Source organism: Psittacula echo (assembly GCF_963264785.1).
Source record: "Psittacula echo genome assembly, chromosome: 1".
Lineage (NCBI taxonomy): Eukaryota > Metazoa > Chordata > Aves > Psittaciformes > Psittacidae > Psittacula > Psittacula echo.
The window spans coordinates 48704107-48721093 of NC_137735.1; the positions used below are offsets into that span (position 1 = coordinate 48704107).

The following is a 16987-nucleotide window of genomic DNA, read 5'->3' on the forward strand; positions in this document are numbered from 1 at the left end:
CTCTGATTAGTGTGGTAAAGGGCATGTTGTGACAGGAAAGTGTACGTACGCACAGGTGTTTAAAGCTGGAAGCTCTTTTAGTGCTGGTCCACAGGCAGGGCAAAGCCCTGAGCAGCAAAATATTTGAATACATTTGGATTTGGCATATGGTGTATGAATGCTTATAAGATGGTCTTTTAATACAGTGTTTATTCGCACATGTCTAACTGTATTGCATTTATTGTATGTCATGTATCAACACCCTATGCCAGGCAGACATACCATAAAACTGATCTCTGGTGTCTAGTTGAGGAATATGCAGGGTCTCTACAAGCATGCTAGATCTCTGGTTTGGGAAGAAAAAAACGGTACCATGCTCCTGAATGGTTAATTTCGTTTTACTGGCTGTTAGCAACATCAGAGAAATGTTTTTCAGAAACATAGATCTAACATTTCTGAAAAGCCTAGGAAGAAAGGGATTTTGTGATTATAAACCTTTTGTCTCAGAAGGTTTGAGTCAATTGGTATTTTTCTCATGAAAGTATAAAAATAAAAAGTATTAGGGCTCGTCTTCAGTTGCTCCTTCTGTGATCATGATGGTGTGCGGGTACTTATGTCTGCTTGTACCTGAAGTACATAATCTAAGAATTATATTGCACTAATGTCTTGTATGAAGATGTGGGGATTTGTACTTATAGAAGTTGCTCATTTCTTGCAAAAAGAGCTTTAGAAAGAACACTATCCTAAACTTCCCTCTTAAAAAAAGTCTAGTAGAAGGTACAAGTGTGGTAACACACGTGTCTCCCTATACTTGATTGGGTATGTATTTTGTTTATCATTCACGCCCTGAGAACAAGACCAGTTCCCAGTGCCAAGTCTGGTCTAGGTTCTTATAACATGAACCTTTTTGGGAAGTGGTGAGAGCTTACACAGTCTGTTTCCTTTCTGTCTTGTTTCTGCAATCAGTCCCACTCTTAGGCTGGCACGTATGTTCACACTGATGCATGCACACTTTTGCTGTTGCAATGCAGGAGTAGCATAGGAGCAAGAATGAGGGGGTAGAAATTCAGGCTCACAAAACCAAATCATCAGCAAATGTAGCACTGGCAAATGCGTCATCTGTTGTTCAGTAATTTTTTTTTTTCCTCTTATATATTGTAAAAGTGCACAAAAGGCTTTAAAGGTGACTGTAGTTAATCTCTTCAGCAAATTAAAGAATATGGTCTTTGGATAATTACAAGTCACTAGGCTTCAAGATCAAATACTCAACCACAGAGGTTGAATGCATTCTTACGTATGTGTTGGGGTCCTCCCACTGAGAGCTATGTATCAGTTGTGCTTAAGAGTGGGGAAAAAAAGCATTACTCCAACTATAAAAAACTGCAGGGGTGCTTTGTGCTTGCAAGTCTGGGGTACTGTTTAGTATTAAAAGTGACAGACAAGTGTCATTTCATTTGGGGGGATTATAATGTTTTGGTTCTTTCCCTGCAATGTACTGCTCTGGAGTTCAGCAGCATACTGAAGAATTTAAAGCAAGTATAAAAACTGTCTGTCTTTACAATTACAAATTTGAGTGTGTCCTGGTTTTGTGGCCTTTTGGAGTGAAGGGAAAGCTATACATAAACTAAATGAAGAAAGTTTCTTCCAAGCTGCTTATTAATCTCTCCTTGAACCTTCTGCCTTTTAAACAACAGATAAGGGACTCTGCTGTTATGATGCTAAAATACATAAATAAATGCTCAGTTTTATGGGTTTTGTTGTATATCAGTTTCTAACAAAATTGAGTGAAATTTATAGTAGATTCTATACAGTGGAATTAATTTGCATTGTTCTGAGTCCTTACCTGAAAGAAGTGCTATAAAAAAAGAGTTGCTTTGAGCCACAGTGTGCCTTAATAGGATGGAAATCTTTTTAGATTGCAGTATCAATGGCAGTTACTGCTTATCTCGATGCAAATAAAGCAACTAGTGTTAGAAATCCTGCACAAATGCAGATCTTTTCCCCAGAAAATGCACAGTTTAGTTTGAATGGATTTGAAATGGATAAATTTTAAATGGAAAAATGTGAGGCTCTTGACCTGATGCAATTGGCTAACAGGGACTCTTGTACCATTTAGCTGGGTAAAAGTCAAGACACATGTTACCAAAATACTCATATGGTAGGATCCATTGCATTTCTACATGATGCCTTGTAAAGTTGCTTGTTGCAGTTGTTAGCATCTACGTTTGGTGAGGTCTGGAGGCTTACAAAAGTATGCTTGTTGGGGATTAACGCATTCAGATTGGGCCAAGGTGTATAACCTTTTTCAGCAGTTGTCTATTGTGAGAATATGACTTCTCTGTATATTTTGTACTTCAGTGTTGCCAGCACTGTGTAAAAGTCTGCTTTTCCATTGCTTGGTTTATCTAGAGGATTGCTATTGTTACAGAAATGTTGTTACAAGCATCTCATTACTTCTCATCATGAAGCCACTGCTGTGCCATCAGGGGCAAAACCCAACAGAGATGGAGACAGCTGCATGTTTTCCTGAAGAGTGTTATGATATCCTGCTCCCTCTGGTGGCTGCTCAATTCAAGACCCATAATTAAGATAAAAAAATACAGTATTTCCCAGAAATGGAAATGCTATGTGTCCCTCTTTGCTCCCTTCAGCCAATTCATCTTTTAAAAGCCGTGGGATGGGGGTAAGAGGAGGGAGGAAGCTCTGCTTTGGGAGGGAACTGCATTGGAAGCTCCCCGGTAGTTCGAAGCAGCAGAACGGGTGTTAACTTTCCACTTGTTTCTCAACAGCATTAAATGTTTATACTTAAATTTTTTTCTAGTGAGAGCACACTTTTCAGTTGAAGTCATTCTTAGCAACAAGATACTTTGAAGAAGCTTGCAAAATAAACAGAGAAAAACAATGTCTCTGGTGTAAGCCTGTTTCTTCAGGGCTTTCATATTCAAGGGGTATGTGACATTACTTAAATTGGTGCTCGTATGAGTGCCAAGCCAGCATCTCGACTTGCAGAATTTAAGCACTAAATTAAAACATTCAGCTCTTTGAGTCTCTTGTTACATTTGATACTAAATCAATTTTGAAAGATTAAGTTCACAATAACCTTAAACAGGAGCAGTTTTATTTCTACTTTAAAATGTTAGCTGCATGCTTATAGAACTATATTTGCCTTTGTTCTTTTTAGTAAGACCAGAGTACATGTGAGTGATGTGCTTTCACTATGTTTAGTGGTAAATAAAATATGTGAAAACAAAGGTAATGTTTCCCGTTTCAACATTTCAATTAAACAAAAAGGAAAAGGGAGTTGCATTCTTCCTTCTCACTGGTTTATTCCCACAATCTCTTAGAAGTGGGAAGATTTTTGTCTGAATACTGTTAGACTGTGGCTGCATGGGTAACAGGGAACACTGGTAACAAGCCACACATAGCAAACAGATTTCAGTAGGAAGTTCTGCCTTGTTTTTTAAAGTGCTCACAGGTAAGGAAACTACATGAACAAACTATGAGGATGGAAGAAGCCTTTCTGAGTGTGTTTGAACAACTGTTGCTGTAACTCTGGTTTGAGCTGCACCATCCTGTTTCCAGCTATCAGCATAGTGCATGGTGTGATGAAATGGAGATCACTGTGAGTCAGAAACACAATAAATTATACATTGTGTGGCTATGAGAGCTCAGTAGGAGCACCTGTGAATAGAAAAAGCATTAGATGCTTCTTTGAGCAGTGTTGATATGCAGTGATTTTTTACTGCTTCATTGAAAACATAATCAAATGAGCACATAAAATGTGGAAAGGAAAATATTTCTTCTGTACATGAAATAAAACTACAGAAACAAATGTATGTTAAGAGAAGAAATTGTATTTCAAATGCAAGAGCTTTAAGCTCAAAAATACAATCCGAATATTTTTTTATTTTTTTTAGGAAGACTCTTATTCTTCTGTAATGACAAGTTTTTTAGTGAAGTGTTGACTAACACAAGAAAAATAGCCTTCTGTTTAAAATACACACAGATGGAAGCAGAAGCAAAATTACCATGGCCAAGGGAGGTTATATATAGCTGTCAGAGTATCCTAATTGCATGGTGGATCTTTCCATAATAAATTATTAAAATCCCCTTTGATTTCAGCATATGTGTATTTTAGGAGAACACAAATCTCAATTGCTTCTTTCAGGTAGTTCAAACATTCATGTGATAAGAGATATTCTGGACTTACAATGTAAGTGATAATATATGAACTCTAATAACACAATAGAGTGGTTATTTTGTAATGCTTGCATGAGGATCTAACTCTTATGAGAAGTGTTTTATACTTTGCATATCAGAGCTTTCAAAAATAAAACTTTTCAAAATGTATCTAGAGATGGCTTTAGCAACTGATAAATTGTTCAGCAAAATAAGTTCGAGTTGATATGATTGTATTGTTTAGATTTTTATTTGCAGGTCAGTCTCATCAGTGCAAACAAGTTAATTGAAATGGAGGATAAACAAAACCCTTTCTAAAAGCACAGAAAGGTTCAGTATCTAGAACACCCAGAAACTGAAGAGTTAATGATGGGGCTGCACTGGATTCAGTGTATTTGCAGATGTTGCTGCAACCAACTGCTGATTTTATTCCCATCCTGTCAGGGAACTCTGCCAGCCGTGATTCACGGAATGATTTTTTTGCGCTGAGTAATCTGTGGTTTTTCCTTTTTTCCTCTTCCCTCTCCTTATTTTTACCCTAAACTAAAGTCCTATTCATTTCAGCTAAAGGGAGGGGAAGCTTCCAAAGCATTAATACAAAACATTACATACACTGTGTTTTGACTAGAGGAATTTTAACAAACGTTAAACTTGCAGTAATTTTACTTAGTCTCAGACAGAGTAGTCCAGTGCAGAAAAACTGTTTTATGACAGAATTAGCTTTTGGTTTTGCTAGTCATACGGTGTCACAGTTCTTTTAAGACTTCTGTACTATTATTGCTAAAGAACATCCAACATTCGTGCTGATATTATGCCTCCTTTCTCACAGATCGCTCTGAAAGAAATAAACCAGACTGCCGCTCTTCAGGGTAAGAACCATATTTCTGTATTTATTCTTCCTTTCTTTTCCTTTTTTTCTCTAATTTTTTTTCCTTGTTTGGGATGAACTAGGAAATTGGCCAGAAAAATAAAATGCCATTCTTCTACTTCTCTGGTTTGGTAACAGTAATGAAATACCAAAATAACTGTGTTAAGGGTAATGTTTTTATATTCCTTACGGGCAAAATTTTCCAAGGAATTAACAGGGCTTATTAAACTGTAATTCTGTGCACTTCAAATCTAAAGGCTTGTTTATGTATCACATAGAGAGTTGTTTGGTAAAACTGTGGTTTAAGACAAGAAGCTCTCATGACTTTTGCTTCTTTGGATTGTTTGCTTCTGTAACAAGAAAAATAATTCTTGGTTCAGTCAAGAATAGCAACACTTTATTGTTTATTCCAATAAACTCATAACCATCATACCTAAGGTTTTAATACAGAGAGAAGGAAACAAATGGATATTAAACAAAACAGACACGCGCACAAACATTTTGGATTTAGAATTTCCATCAGCAATTCCCATGAACTTCTCAGATATTGATTTGCAAGGCCACATCTTCCCTTTAGCTTCTGTAATTCTCCTTCCTCTCCTCTTGTTTTTAAAAACAATCTCATTCTCTTTTGCCTTATTTCTAAGCTCTTCCTTTCAACTCTCCACCAGGGAATAGGATCTCGGCCATATCCTGTGGTGGATAATGGGATTTTAATGAAGTAAAGTGATAGAGCAGACCAGCTAACACTGGCTCTTCCACTCCTTTTTGAAAAGCCTTTCCAAAGGATGCCCCTGGTGTCCAGCCTTCTGGCATGACATGGCCTTTTCATTTGATTTTTACAGTCTGATTTTTTTCCTTGTTATATTTTTACGGTACAGTGGGGTAGCTTTTATAGCTAGAAGAACAGAGGGAACTGTAGCCTTTTCTTATAGCACAGTTGATGAGTTGTATCTACTGTGTGATGTGATGGAAGAGAGAATGCTTTTCCCTTCCCTCCTGTATCCGCAACAGCACTGTAGCTGTTTCCAACAGTATGTTTAAGTTGCAGGGGAGTATTGCTTTTGTCTTTGATTACCTACATTACTTATGTCTGCGTAAGACATCACCGTATGTCCTGGTTTCCTTCTGTAATTAAAAATGCTTAGCTTTTTTCTTCAAAATGATGCAGTTACATGCAGGTCTACATGTCTGAAGTTTTACTAGATCATGTCATATTACAATAATGTCAAATCCAAATCATTATCAAAGGAAATCTGATTTTCTAAAGATGTTTAGTTAAGCTTGAAGCAGCTTCAGTCTGTTTCCCCTTCTTCTGGCTGGTCCTCCCCACCAGTACCATTTTGGTCTGGAGTATTTTAGAAGTTCTAATTTGGAGCCAAAAGCAAAGTGAAACTTCTGATTTTTTTTTTTTTCCATGGAACAGGAATTTCACATGGGGACCAACCCTCACAATAGAACATTGCCCTCACTTGTTTGGGTTACAGATTCCAAATTCTCATTTGGAAAACACAGTAAAATTAACAGTATGATGTAGGTGGCTCATAATGTTCAGAAAAAAGCAGCTTTCAACAGTCTTTTATTCCAACTAGTAGCGCATGTGCTTTCTAACCATGTATTATGTATCTTCTGCTCCCTTTTCAATCTCGCTGGCCATCATGTCATGATCATTCTGCTTTCCAGGATGAGCTATGAGGAAGAAAAGTCATTGTTTAAAGGGTAGTGTGGTTTTATGCACACCTCGCTGCTGCTTCTAGGCTAAAGCAGGAGCAGCCTGCCTTACTTAGATGATGGACTGTGCTAATTGATATTGCTACACTCTGTGGTTCATTTCTCATTATAGTTGGAAGCATAACCCTTCGGTGACAAATTGCTGGGTCAGATTCTTATCCCCAGTCTGGCCGTATCATGTCTGGGAAAAGAGCTGCAGCTGCATGAAAACTAAAGCCCCTTGCTGTAAGAGCTGAGGGAAAACTAAATAGTGAAGTATGCAAGACTTTAATTAAAGTGCAAAGCACACTTCTTGTGTAACATGGGCAGCATTTCAGAGCTATTTGAGTTCCATTTGGGATAGTTTTATGGCTTATGCCATTTTATAATGAGCTACTGCACACACAACACTTTTCTCTCTGGGGACAGTTCATGACAAAGGAAAAAGAAAATAAAGTGGCTCAAGGGCATCTTGTCTACTTTCTTCTTAAGCTGCATGTGCTGGGATACATCTCTTAAAAGAACAATGTCCCATCCCTCTCATCATCTAAAGAGGAACAAAAATGATCTTGCAGGTCTTTGGACTTGGACTTAAGGTCTAGTAACAAAAATTTCTGTACTGGAATTAGAATAGATCATAGAGATCATAGAATAGTTAGGGTTGGAAAGGACCTTAAGATCATCTAGTTCCAACCCCCCTGCCATGGGCAGGGACACCTCACACTAAACCATGCCACCCAAGGCCTCATCCAACCTGACCTTGAACACCGCCAAGGATGGAGCATTCACAACTTCCCTGGGCAACCCATTCCAGTGCCTCACCACCCTCTCAGTAAAGAATTTCTTCCTTATATCCAATCTAAACTTCCCCTGTTTAAGTTTGAACCCGTTGCCCCTTGTCCTGTCACTACAGTCCCTGATGAATAGTCCATCCCCAGCATCCTTGTAGGCCCCCTTCAGTTACTGGAAGGCTGCTATGAGGTCTCCACGCAGCCTTCTCTTCCCCAGGCTGAACAGCCCCAACTTTCTCAGCCTGTCTCTATACGGGAGGTGCTCCAGTCCCCTGATCATCCTCATGGCCCTCCTCTGGACTTGTTCCAACAGTTGCATGTCCTTTTTATGTTGAGGACACCAGAACTGCACACAATACTGCAAGTGAGGTCTCACGAGAGCAGAGTAGAGGGGCAGGATCACCTCCTTTGACCTGCTCGTCATGCTCCTCTTGATGCAGCCCAGGATGGCTTTCTGGGCTGTGAGCGCACACTGAAGCTGGCTCATGTTCATTTTCTCATCGACCAACACCCCCAAGTCCTTCTCTGCAGGGCTGCTCTGAATCTCTTCTCTGCCCAACCTGTAGCTGTGCCTGGGATTGCTCCGACCCAGGTGTAGGACCTTGCACTTGTCATGGTTAAACTTCATAAGGTTGGCATCAGCCCACCTCACAAGTGTGTCAAGGTCCCTCTGGATGGCATCCCTTCCCTCCAGTGTATCAACCGAACCACACAGCTTGGTGTCATTGGCAAACTTGCTGAGGGCACACTCAATCCCACTGTCCATGTTACTGACAAAGATGTTGAACAAGACCGGTCCCAACACCGATCCCTGAGGGACACCACTCGTTACCAGTCTCCAGCTGAACATCAAGCCATTGACCACAACTCTTTACATGCAGCCATCTAGCCAGTTCTTTATCCACCGAGTGGTCCACCCATCAAATTGATGTCTCTCCAGTTTAGAGACAAGGATGTCGTGTGGGACAGTGTTGAACGCTTTGCACAAGTCCAGGTAGATGACGTCAACTGCTCTGCTCCTGTCCATCAGTTTCATAGCCCCATCATAGAAGGCCACCAAATTGGTCAGGCAGGATTTCCCTTTAGTGAAGCCATGCTGGCTGTCACCAACCACCTCCTTGTTTTTCATGTGCCTTAGCATGCCTTCCAAGAGAATCTGCTCCAAGATTTTTACTATAAAATAATGGAGATATCCTAAGATGAAATAGTGGGTGTAGGTGTTTCCAAAAGAGAGCCAGAGAAGTAGAAGTTTATTTCATGAAAAGCCCTGGTGTGTTCTTGCCCAGCAGTCATGATTAAATTAATCACAAATGTGGAACACTGGGATAAGAAGAGGAAAAAAACCCCAAATCCAACCACCACCAACGCCTCCTCAGGCTCTGTAAGGTTAAGTTTTAGTCTGGAACATGATCAGCTTAATTTAATAAACACATGACAGTATTTCTTGTGATTGATTGTAGGGATCTAAACTTGTCCTTTCCAACACCGTGTTCTTACGTGTTTCTGCGTCTGCATATTTCTAGATCAGCTTGTGCTTGAGTCTCCACAGTATGAGGGATAAAGTGCTCACATACAATGAAATAGGAACAGTTTTAAAGCATAGCTTGGATATAATTCATTTACAGTGAGAAGCATGTAAAAACCTGTTCTAGATAGAACAGTATATAAATAGCATTTAATATAGTTCTTTTTATTATAAGATGATACCATTTAGATAATGCAGGGTGAAGCATGTTTATAGCGGTATCCGGAACTGTGACAAACATTCTGGTTATGTTACTAGCCTAACGGATGTTTAGTGTGGAAGAAACACTGCAAGAAGGTAGTGTTCTGAGTGGTGATACTGGGATCTAGCACAACACTGGGAAGGCATTTGAGGAGTGGGTGAATCAAAAGGCATGGGCAATGTTTTAAAAGGAGGGAAACGGATACTAGATAATGCTCACAAAATTTGCATTAGTGCATATTTGTCTCTTTTGGCAATTAGCAGCCATCTGGTGTGCAGGAGAGTTTAGATAGAGAGGAGTAGCAGAACAGGGCCTGTGGATATCTTTTTCACGCACTGATTTTTTTGTTAAATATTAGCACATTAATAAGATTAAAACAGACAGTCTCTGAATATAAATAATGCTTATTGCTATGTTAAATTTTTATCAAAAAATGTTTTATTTCATGACCTAATACTAACCATCCTTTAATGGCTGTATTTCAGACAGTGTTAAAGATATGTCTGTACTGGCAACTGTGATCTGTAATTATCGTTATTTCTTGATTTTACTGTCAGGTTACGCACTGCTGCCTCTGATAGCTTCAGGTCATGCACTGCTGTAACACAGGTCAGTTAGGTCAAAAGAAGCAGCCCCTTTAGTCTTTTGCTTCTAAAGGTTTTCAAACTAAAAATTATATTATGGGAATAGAACAGAAGATTTCAGGCATCCACATATTTGCAGTTAATCTCTGAACCATGAGTAAAGCTCATAGAAGGAACTAGATTAATTTCATTATGCTTTTGGGTTTTTTTCTCTTTGGGGTAAGGATTAGGAATCAAAAAATTCCTGAAATGCAGTCTTGTAATGTGATATCATTCACTGTAGCTGCCCTGACCTTGGAGATGAGAGGATGAAGGTAGCTAAACACTGCAACAATTTATTGAGAGACTTAGTAGCATATCAATCACTTGAAGAGATTTTGATTTTTAAAATCTAGGAGTCTACTGTGAAAGCTTGAGCTTAAATTGGGGAGGGTGAAGAAAATAATTAGTTCATTTCTAGAAATAGTCTCTAGGTTTTACTGGCATATAGTCTGCCTGCTGATTGTAATGTGCTTAAGTTCTTTAACAGCTGGTTGCCTTCATTTGATTGAACTAAATTGGTCTTTTTTATTTTAAATACATCAAGTCAACAATGCAAATAGACACAACCCTTCTTTTGTTCCTTTATAAAGGAGCACTTGAAGTGGCTGATCAAAGGGTCTATGGATCCCTTTAGTGAGGATCTGTTAAATGAAGCTATCATTTTTATGAACGGCATTTTGTGTCTTACTTTGGGTTTAGTTTTTCTTATGTAGCAGAATGCCATTAGTGAAGGCTTCTCTGCATTTCTGTATTTCTTCTGCTATGTAATGTTGATCTTGTGAAGTTATATTTAATAAATATTACAGTAATGGTCTAATTATATCTTAAGAATGTGAAAAAAGTGAGAGGTGGTCTTGTACCTGTACTGAGGACCTGTACTTCTCTGTTGTGCCTTAGTCAAATTGGCAGCGTGGAGAGACTTTTGATGCTACTGCTGCTTCTGCACTGAGAAATCACAGAATGGTGGAAACATTGGTGGTAAGGGACTTCTGCAGGTCATGTAGTCAAACATCTTGTTCATAGGGGGAAGATCAGGCCAATGGATGTCTTTTTCTAGCCAAGTCTTGAAAGCCACCCAGGAGAGGGAGATTGAGCCCACTTGTTTGCAGCCCACTTACAGGCTGCTTGTCTGTCTTGTCCTAACTTGGTTTCCAAATGATGATGCTGTGGGAGACAGTGTCAAAAGAATGAGTCTAAATCTAGCTCTTCAGTTCAAACACTGCACTACTTAATACCCAGAAGGACCAGATTCATTCCCACAAACATCGTGAAATATAGTTTTTCATTGCTGTCATGCAAAAGTCTGATATTATCCACTGGCAATGCCTGTAACACCTTGTCAATGCAGCTGTTCCACAAGCAAATGTCAAGCTTTTGCCCATCCACCCAATGTTATTAGGCTGTAATACAGATCTGAAGTTTCAGACTTTGAGCCTTGCTGATACTCATCTGGAAGGGAAGGGTTGTGTGCAGAAGAAAGAATGAATGTTGGGGGATGATGCTCATTTCACCGTTACATTCTTATTCTTTATATTTAGCTTTTATGATTTTTTAAGGCTTGGGAGTAGCAGGTTACTCTTAGTATAAGCATTCTCTTAGATAATGAAAAGAGTAATGTCCTACTTTTGTACATCCCCAGTAGGTCAGAAGTTTATGTAACAAAAAGTGTCAAGTCTCCTTCCTAAATCCTTGGGGTGCAGTTTCATGATTGCCCTGAGCTGAGTTCAGCCTGTGCCACTCCAGAAGGAAGGATCTCATTCCCTCTTTTGGGCTGTAATCAGTGCTCATGTGGTTAGCTGGATCAGAAGGTGGGCTCCATGGGAAAAAAAATAGCTGTGTCTCCGCTTTCCAGATGAAGCAAGTTCAGCAGAGGGGGCAGAGTAATCTCTTGCAAGTTGCACATAAATCAATAGCAGAGCTGGCAGCAGGGACTCAGTGTCGTGACTTTGTTGTTGGTATCTAAAAAGTAGGATCATGTGGCTCCATTTTTTTCATTCTGAGAGCTAAATTTTGGGCTCAATCACTTGGAGCATGGTGCAACCCCACTGGTTAACTATGGATTTAAAATGGTGAAATTTGAGATTGGAATCTGCTTACGTGTCTGTCTTTTGTTTATCATGTATTTCTGGTCAGCAGCACGTGCTGTGCACGTCAGAGATGTTCCTCTTGGGAGTGGAATAAGCTGGAGCAATTTTGTGCAGTGTATTCCTTTGCCACAATAAATCTTTATGTTTACTTTATTCATTGCAGTGTTAATTTTCCCTGCTTCATTTATACTTATGTGTAAATGAGGGGAAAAAAAAATCAAAAAAATCGCAGGTAGAGCAGAGGAATAAATAGCAGATGGGTTCAGCTTAGTTGCTGGCAACTGGGGATCGTATGGGTATCTAGAGCCTGTGGGTATTTGTTTTAATGCTGCCAGTTCATCACTGTGTTGGGGATTTTTGGCTATTCATCTCACAGATAGTGGTAAAGAATTACTGTGAAGGGTGCATCTTAGCCAGCCTTCCAAGTTGCTTATTCTTAATGAGAGAAGAGGGATTGGTTTTAATAAAAGAGCATTCTGTTCCTCGTTTCTGCAAAGGGAATTTTGAAGGACTGTTTGATTTGGTGTGCTGAACAACTCCTTCCGTTGTCTGGGATGCCCTCCGATGCTTATGCTAATTCGTAATGGAAAATAATGCTGAGAATGAGATGGTTGGTGAAAGAATAAAAGAAAAAGGTTCCCCCTCCTTCTTCACCCAGAGGATTTCGGTGTTTTTTTGGGCATCTTGTGTACATGAGCAAGTTTCACTTTCCAATTGCCTTTCAGAAGAGACTCCTGCAGAAGGTACTGAGGAAAATCCAGATACAAGGCCACTCTCCTTGTGCATTAGAATTGTTTGGGGCATAAACAGCCATGGTAGACCTTAGTTCTAGAAAAGGTGGTTTCAGGAAGCACACAACTGCACACATCACGAGTTTTTTTAATCGTGGAGCTTTCCTTTTAAAGGCAATTTTGACCAGATTTCAAATTTTTCCTATAGAATGGCAATAATTCTCTTTAAAGAAAACATATGGCTTTGTCTTTTAACCCAGCTTTGAGATGTATGGAAGAGGTGAGGAGAACTGGAATTCTCTGTTAATAAGTAACATGATGGACCAAATTCATCAGTCATGGTTATAATTCTACTTCTGTATGATTATTCTTTTCTTCTCACAAAGACATTTCAATGACAAATAGCACATGAAATTAATCTGATGGATGGGAAAAGTGCTGGAAGAGGATTCTTTCCAAAAGTATTTGTAATAGGATCAAAGGAAACAGAGGAGGAGGGGCTGCTAAGGGAAGCCTTTGGGATAGGTGTCAGGTCTGAGGAAGGAGACTCAGCAGGTTGTATGTACACTGCAGGCTCAGAAGTAGCAGTAGCTTGGTTCTCTCTGAAAAAAAAAATAAAAAATTATGTTGATATTTTAAGAGTACTGGAGCTGATACTTGAGCTGTAGTTTATTTCCCATAGGATTTAAATAGGTTTCTGTCTAGTTTAGGACAGCATCTACATTTTCCTTCACCTCTGGAATTTGAGTGGGAGAGCTCAGTTTGCCATTGGTTTCCATGGCCTCTTACTTGGCTGTGCACAAAAGAGAAGTGATTGTTACTGCTGCTTTTTTTCTTCTCTTTTTCTTACTGCTTACCTACTTTGTCATTTCGTTGTAAGTTACTCTTTGGTGTCTGCAGATCATCCTAGTACAGGTAATCGGTTACCTTAAGTAGCATCTGATTTGGCAGGTTGAGCATTGAAATGATTGATCAAGTACTCTTTCAAAGCATGTTACAGTTGCATCCACACTACATCATGGGGAAAAAGTATTCCTAGTGAGGCCTGTCACATTGTTAGTTGCTTTCTTCCTACTGTATTTCTGTCTAATGCTTGCTGTGCAGTTTGCACAGCTGTACTTTAGGCTCTGATCCTGTCATTTGTGAGACATTGCATTTCTGATTTTGCCACGGGATTTCTCTTTTCAAAAGCAGGATTTTGCTCACTGCAGGTACCTAGTTTTGACTATCTATGAGAAACCATAGCCTCACCTAAGCTAGTACTAGCCCTCAGTGCAGACAAGGATGAGCTGCTTTTGCATCTGTTTCCAGCTGCTTAAGCTTCAGGAAGAGAACTATGATTCAGTGGTACAAAAAGTCATGTTGCCTGATCCCTTGGAGGCAGCAACCAAGGCAGGTCACGGGCAGGTCCTTTGCTACAGAGGACTGAAATTAGACCACACAACCCTAAATGTGGAAAGTATTCGTGTAAGTATGGTCTTTGTAAGTCTGCATAGCCACATCTGAATCTCGGGAGTGTTGTTATGAGAGGTTTGTTGTCTGTTCAGGGTATAGTGGACATTCCTATCTCCTGAGGCTTGAGGCAAAGGTTGACTTCTAATTAAAGAGAAGGTCCAAATCTAATCATAGTGTTGCAACCACAGACAATTATTACTTTGTTAAATCTCTCTTTTGAACTACAGCATAATATCAAGTTCAAGCGAAAGAAGTACATCAGTGATCTCGTGTTATACTAAGCAATATTTTTTCCTTGGAACAAATGTTTAATCGAAAGCAATAGCTTTGGTTTTACTATTATAATTCTTCTATTCCATTATCTGGGCTTCTGCTTCCCCATCCTTTCACACACCAGCATCTAGTATTAATATAGTATAAGTTCAAAGAATTCTAATATCATTTTATGATTGGATGAATTCAGGAAGTTTCTTCCCTCTCCCAAGAACCCAATTTCTTTTGGGCAACTGCTTTTAAGACCATTGTGTTTCTATTGCCCCTTCTAAAATATTAAGTCTGTGCTGACAGGTAAAGGTTGGACAGCTAGGAAGGAAGAGGACAGTATCATGGTCCAAGTACAGTCATGACAGCTGCAGGAGAGGCTTTCTCAACACACCTTACTGCTGTATAGGACAGAAGATTATTTGCATTACTGCCAAATCTGTTTTCTTCCTTCTGAGGCTGTTGACAAGGAAATGTGTTCTGTTAAATGAGCATTTTACAGTGTAGGCAGACTACCAGTGCTTTTTGTCAATAACAGCATTTTTTTTTCAACCTAGGACAGATCTGAAATGACAACACAGTTCTCTGTATTTCCTTTAATTACTATTCCCATACTGTCTTTTGTATTATTATTCTCTTTTGTCTGTTAGTATTTGAATTGACAAAATGTGTTTCTTAGTGAAGTAACTGCTTTGCTGAAGGTGTTAAACAGGTATTTTGCACTAAACAACGATGTACTTGAATGGAGATATAAAGCAAAATAATTAACATTCCTGGAGGGCAAAAAATAGAAATTACTGAGATTATTTTCATGTTAAAAAAAATATTCAGAATTTTTAAATGTCTTTAAAATTAACCCAGAATTTGTCTTTTTGTGTTAAGATTTATCTTAGAATCATAGAATCATTTAGGTTGGAAAAGACCTTTAAGATCATCAGGTCCAACCATTAACATAGCACTGCCAAGTCCACCACTAAACCATGTTCCCAAGTGCCACATCTACACATCTTTTAAATACCTCCAAGGATGGTGACTTAACCACTTCCCTGGGCAGCCTATTCCAGTGCTTGACAACCCTTTCACTGAAGAAATTTTTCCTACATCTTTTTTTACAGGGAGACAACCACTTCCCTAGTCCTGATGGACACACTATTTCTGCTACAAGCCAGGATGCTCTCTTTCCATAAGCCCTGCTAACTCCTGTGCAAAGATCCCTTTCCCACTTGGAGATAGGTGTACCGCATCTGTGGCCAGCAAGGCTGGTGGCATGTAAACTGACCCATGATCAAAAACTCCAAATTTGTGCTGGGGACACCAGTCTCATAGCCAGGTATTGATATGCTGGCTCTTTCTGTTTCTTCCGTCGTCATTTCCTGCAACTGGAAGGATAGAAGAGAAAACTGCTTGTGCTCCTGAACCCTTAACCAGTCATCCCAAGGCCCTGAAGTCTCAATTGCTCTTGGGTTTCTTGTTGCAACTTCATTGCTGCCTACCTGAAAAGTCAATAATCGACAATAATCGGAGGACCATAGCAGGGTAGGAAGCTTCCTCTTCTCGTATTTAACCAAGGCTCCTGAGAGGCACCAGACTTCCCTAAGAAGTGGGTCTGGTCTGCATATTGAGCCATCTGTTTCCTTCAGAAAAGGGTCTCGTATAACTGCAACCTGTGTTTTTTCTTTTATGGAAGCAGTTTTAATGCAGGGTACAGGCTGACTTCACCTTGGCGACACCTCTATGCTAGGTAAACCATCATCCTCCTCATTATTTCCTTGCACTTGTGGAACCTCGTAGCTTTTGTGCAAGGGCACTTGAGCAGGTGGGGCAGTCACAGAGGGGATGCGCCGGCTGCTCCAGACAGGAACTTGTTGCTGTTGCCCCCTATCCCTTAAGTCACTGCATTCAGCCAGGTGGACAAAGGATAGGGAATCTTCCCTGTCATAGAATCATAGAATAGTTAGGGATGGAAAGGACTAACCCTAAAGGATCCTCGAGTTCCAATCCCCCTGCCATGGGCAGGGACACCTCACACTAAACCATGTCACCCAAGGTTCTGTCCAGCCTGGCCTTGAACACTGCCAGGGATGGAGCATTCGCAACTTCCCTGGGCAGCCCATTCCAGTGCCTCACCACCCTTACAGCAAAGAACTTCTTCCTTGTATCGAATCTAAACTTCCCCTGTTTACGTTTTAACCTGTTACCCCTTGTCCTATCACTGTAGTCCCTAATGAGGATCATTCTGTCTGCCTGTTGGGCCTGTCTCCGGGAAGGTGGGGTACAGGTCAAATAGTCTGTGCCTCCCTTGCACTCCCTCATGCTCCTCACCCTCCTCCCAGAGCTCTTATCACTAAGCAGAGGAGTTCCTCCACATGGGCACACCTTCCACTGGCATGCTTACTGCTGCTGTCCAATACTGGCACAAGAGCGGGGCACACCCGCTGCCTGGCACTGGGGTGGCAGTGTATTCCCACCAGAGCTCTGGCTGAGCAGCCACATTGGTCGTGGTGGGTGCAGAGCTCAGGGAGGCGATGGCTTTCTGCTGGGTGGGTACTATTGCTCCCTGGGGGAGCTGGCAG

At 40.2% G+C, this 16987-nt stretch overlaps 1 protein-coding gene across 1 annotated transcript in view; it reads left to right on the forward strand.

Moving 5' to 3' along the window:
* Window positions 1-16987, forward strand: part of SH3D19 (SH3 domain containing 19) — a gene marked incomplete at both ends in the record, with an annotated part of 82201 nt that overhangs the window by 11987 nt on the left and 53227 nt on the right. The window contains one exon of the mRNA XM_080638921.1: window positions 4988-5027. Within this exon, the coding sequence (XP_080495047.1) occupies window positions 4988-5027 (40 nt within the window). The remainder of the gene's footprint in view (window positions 1-4987; window positions 5028-16987) is intronic.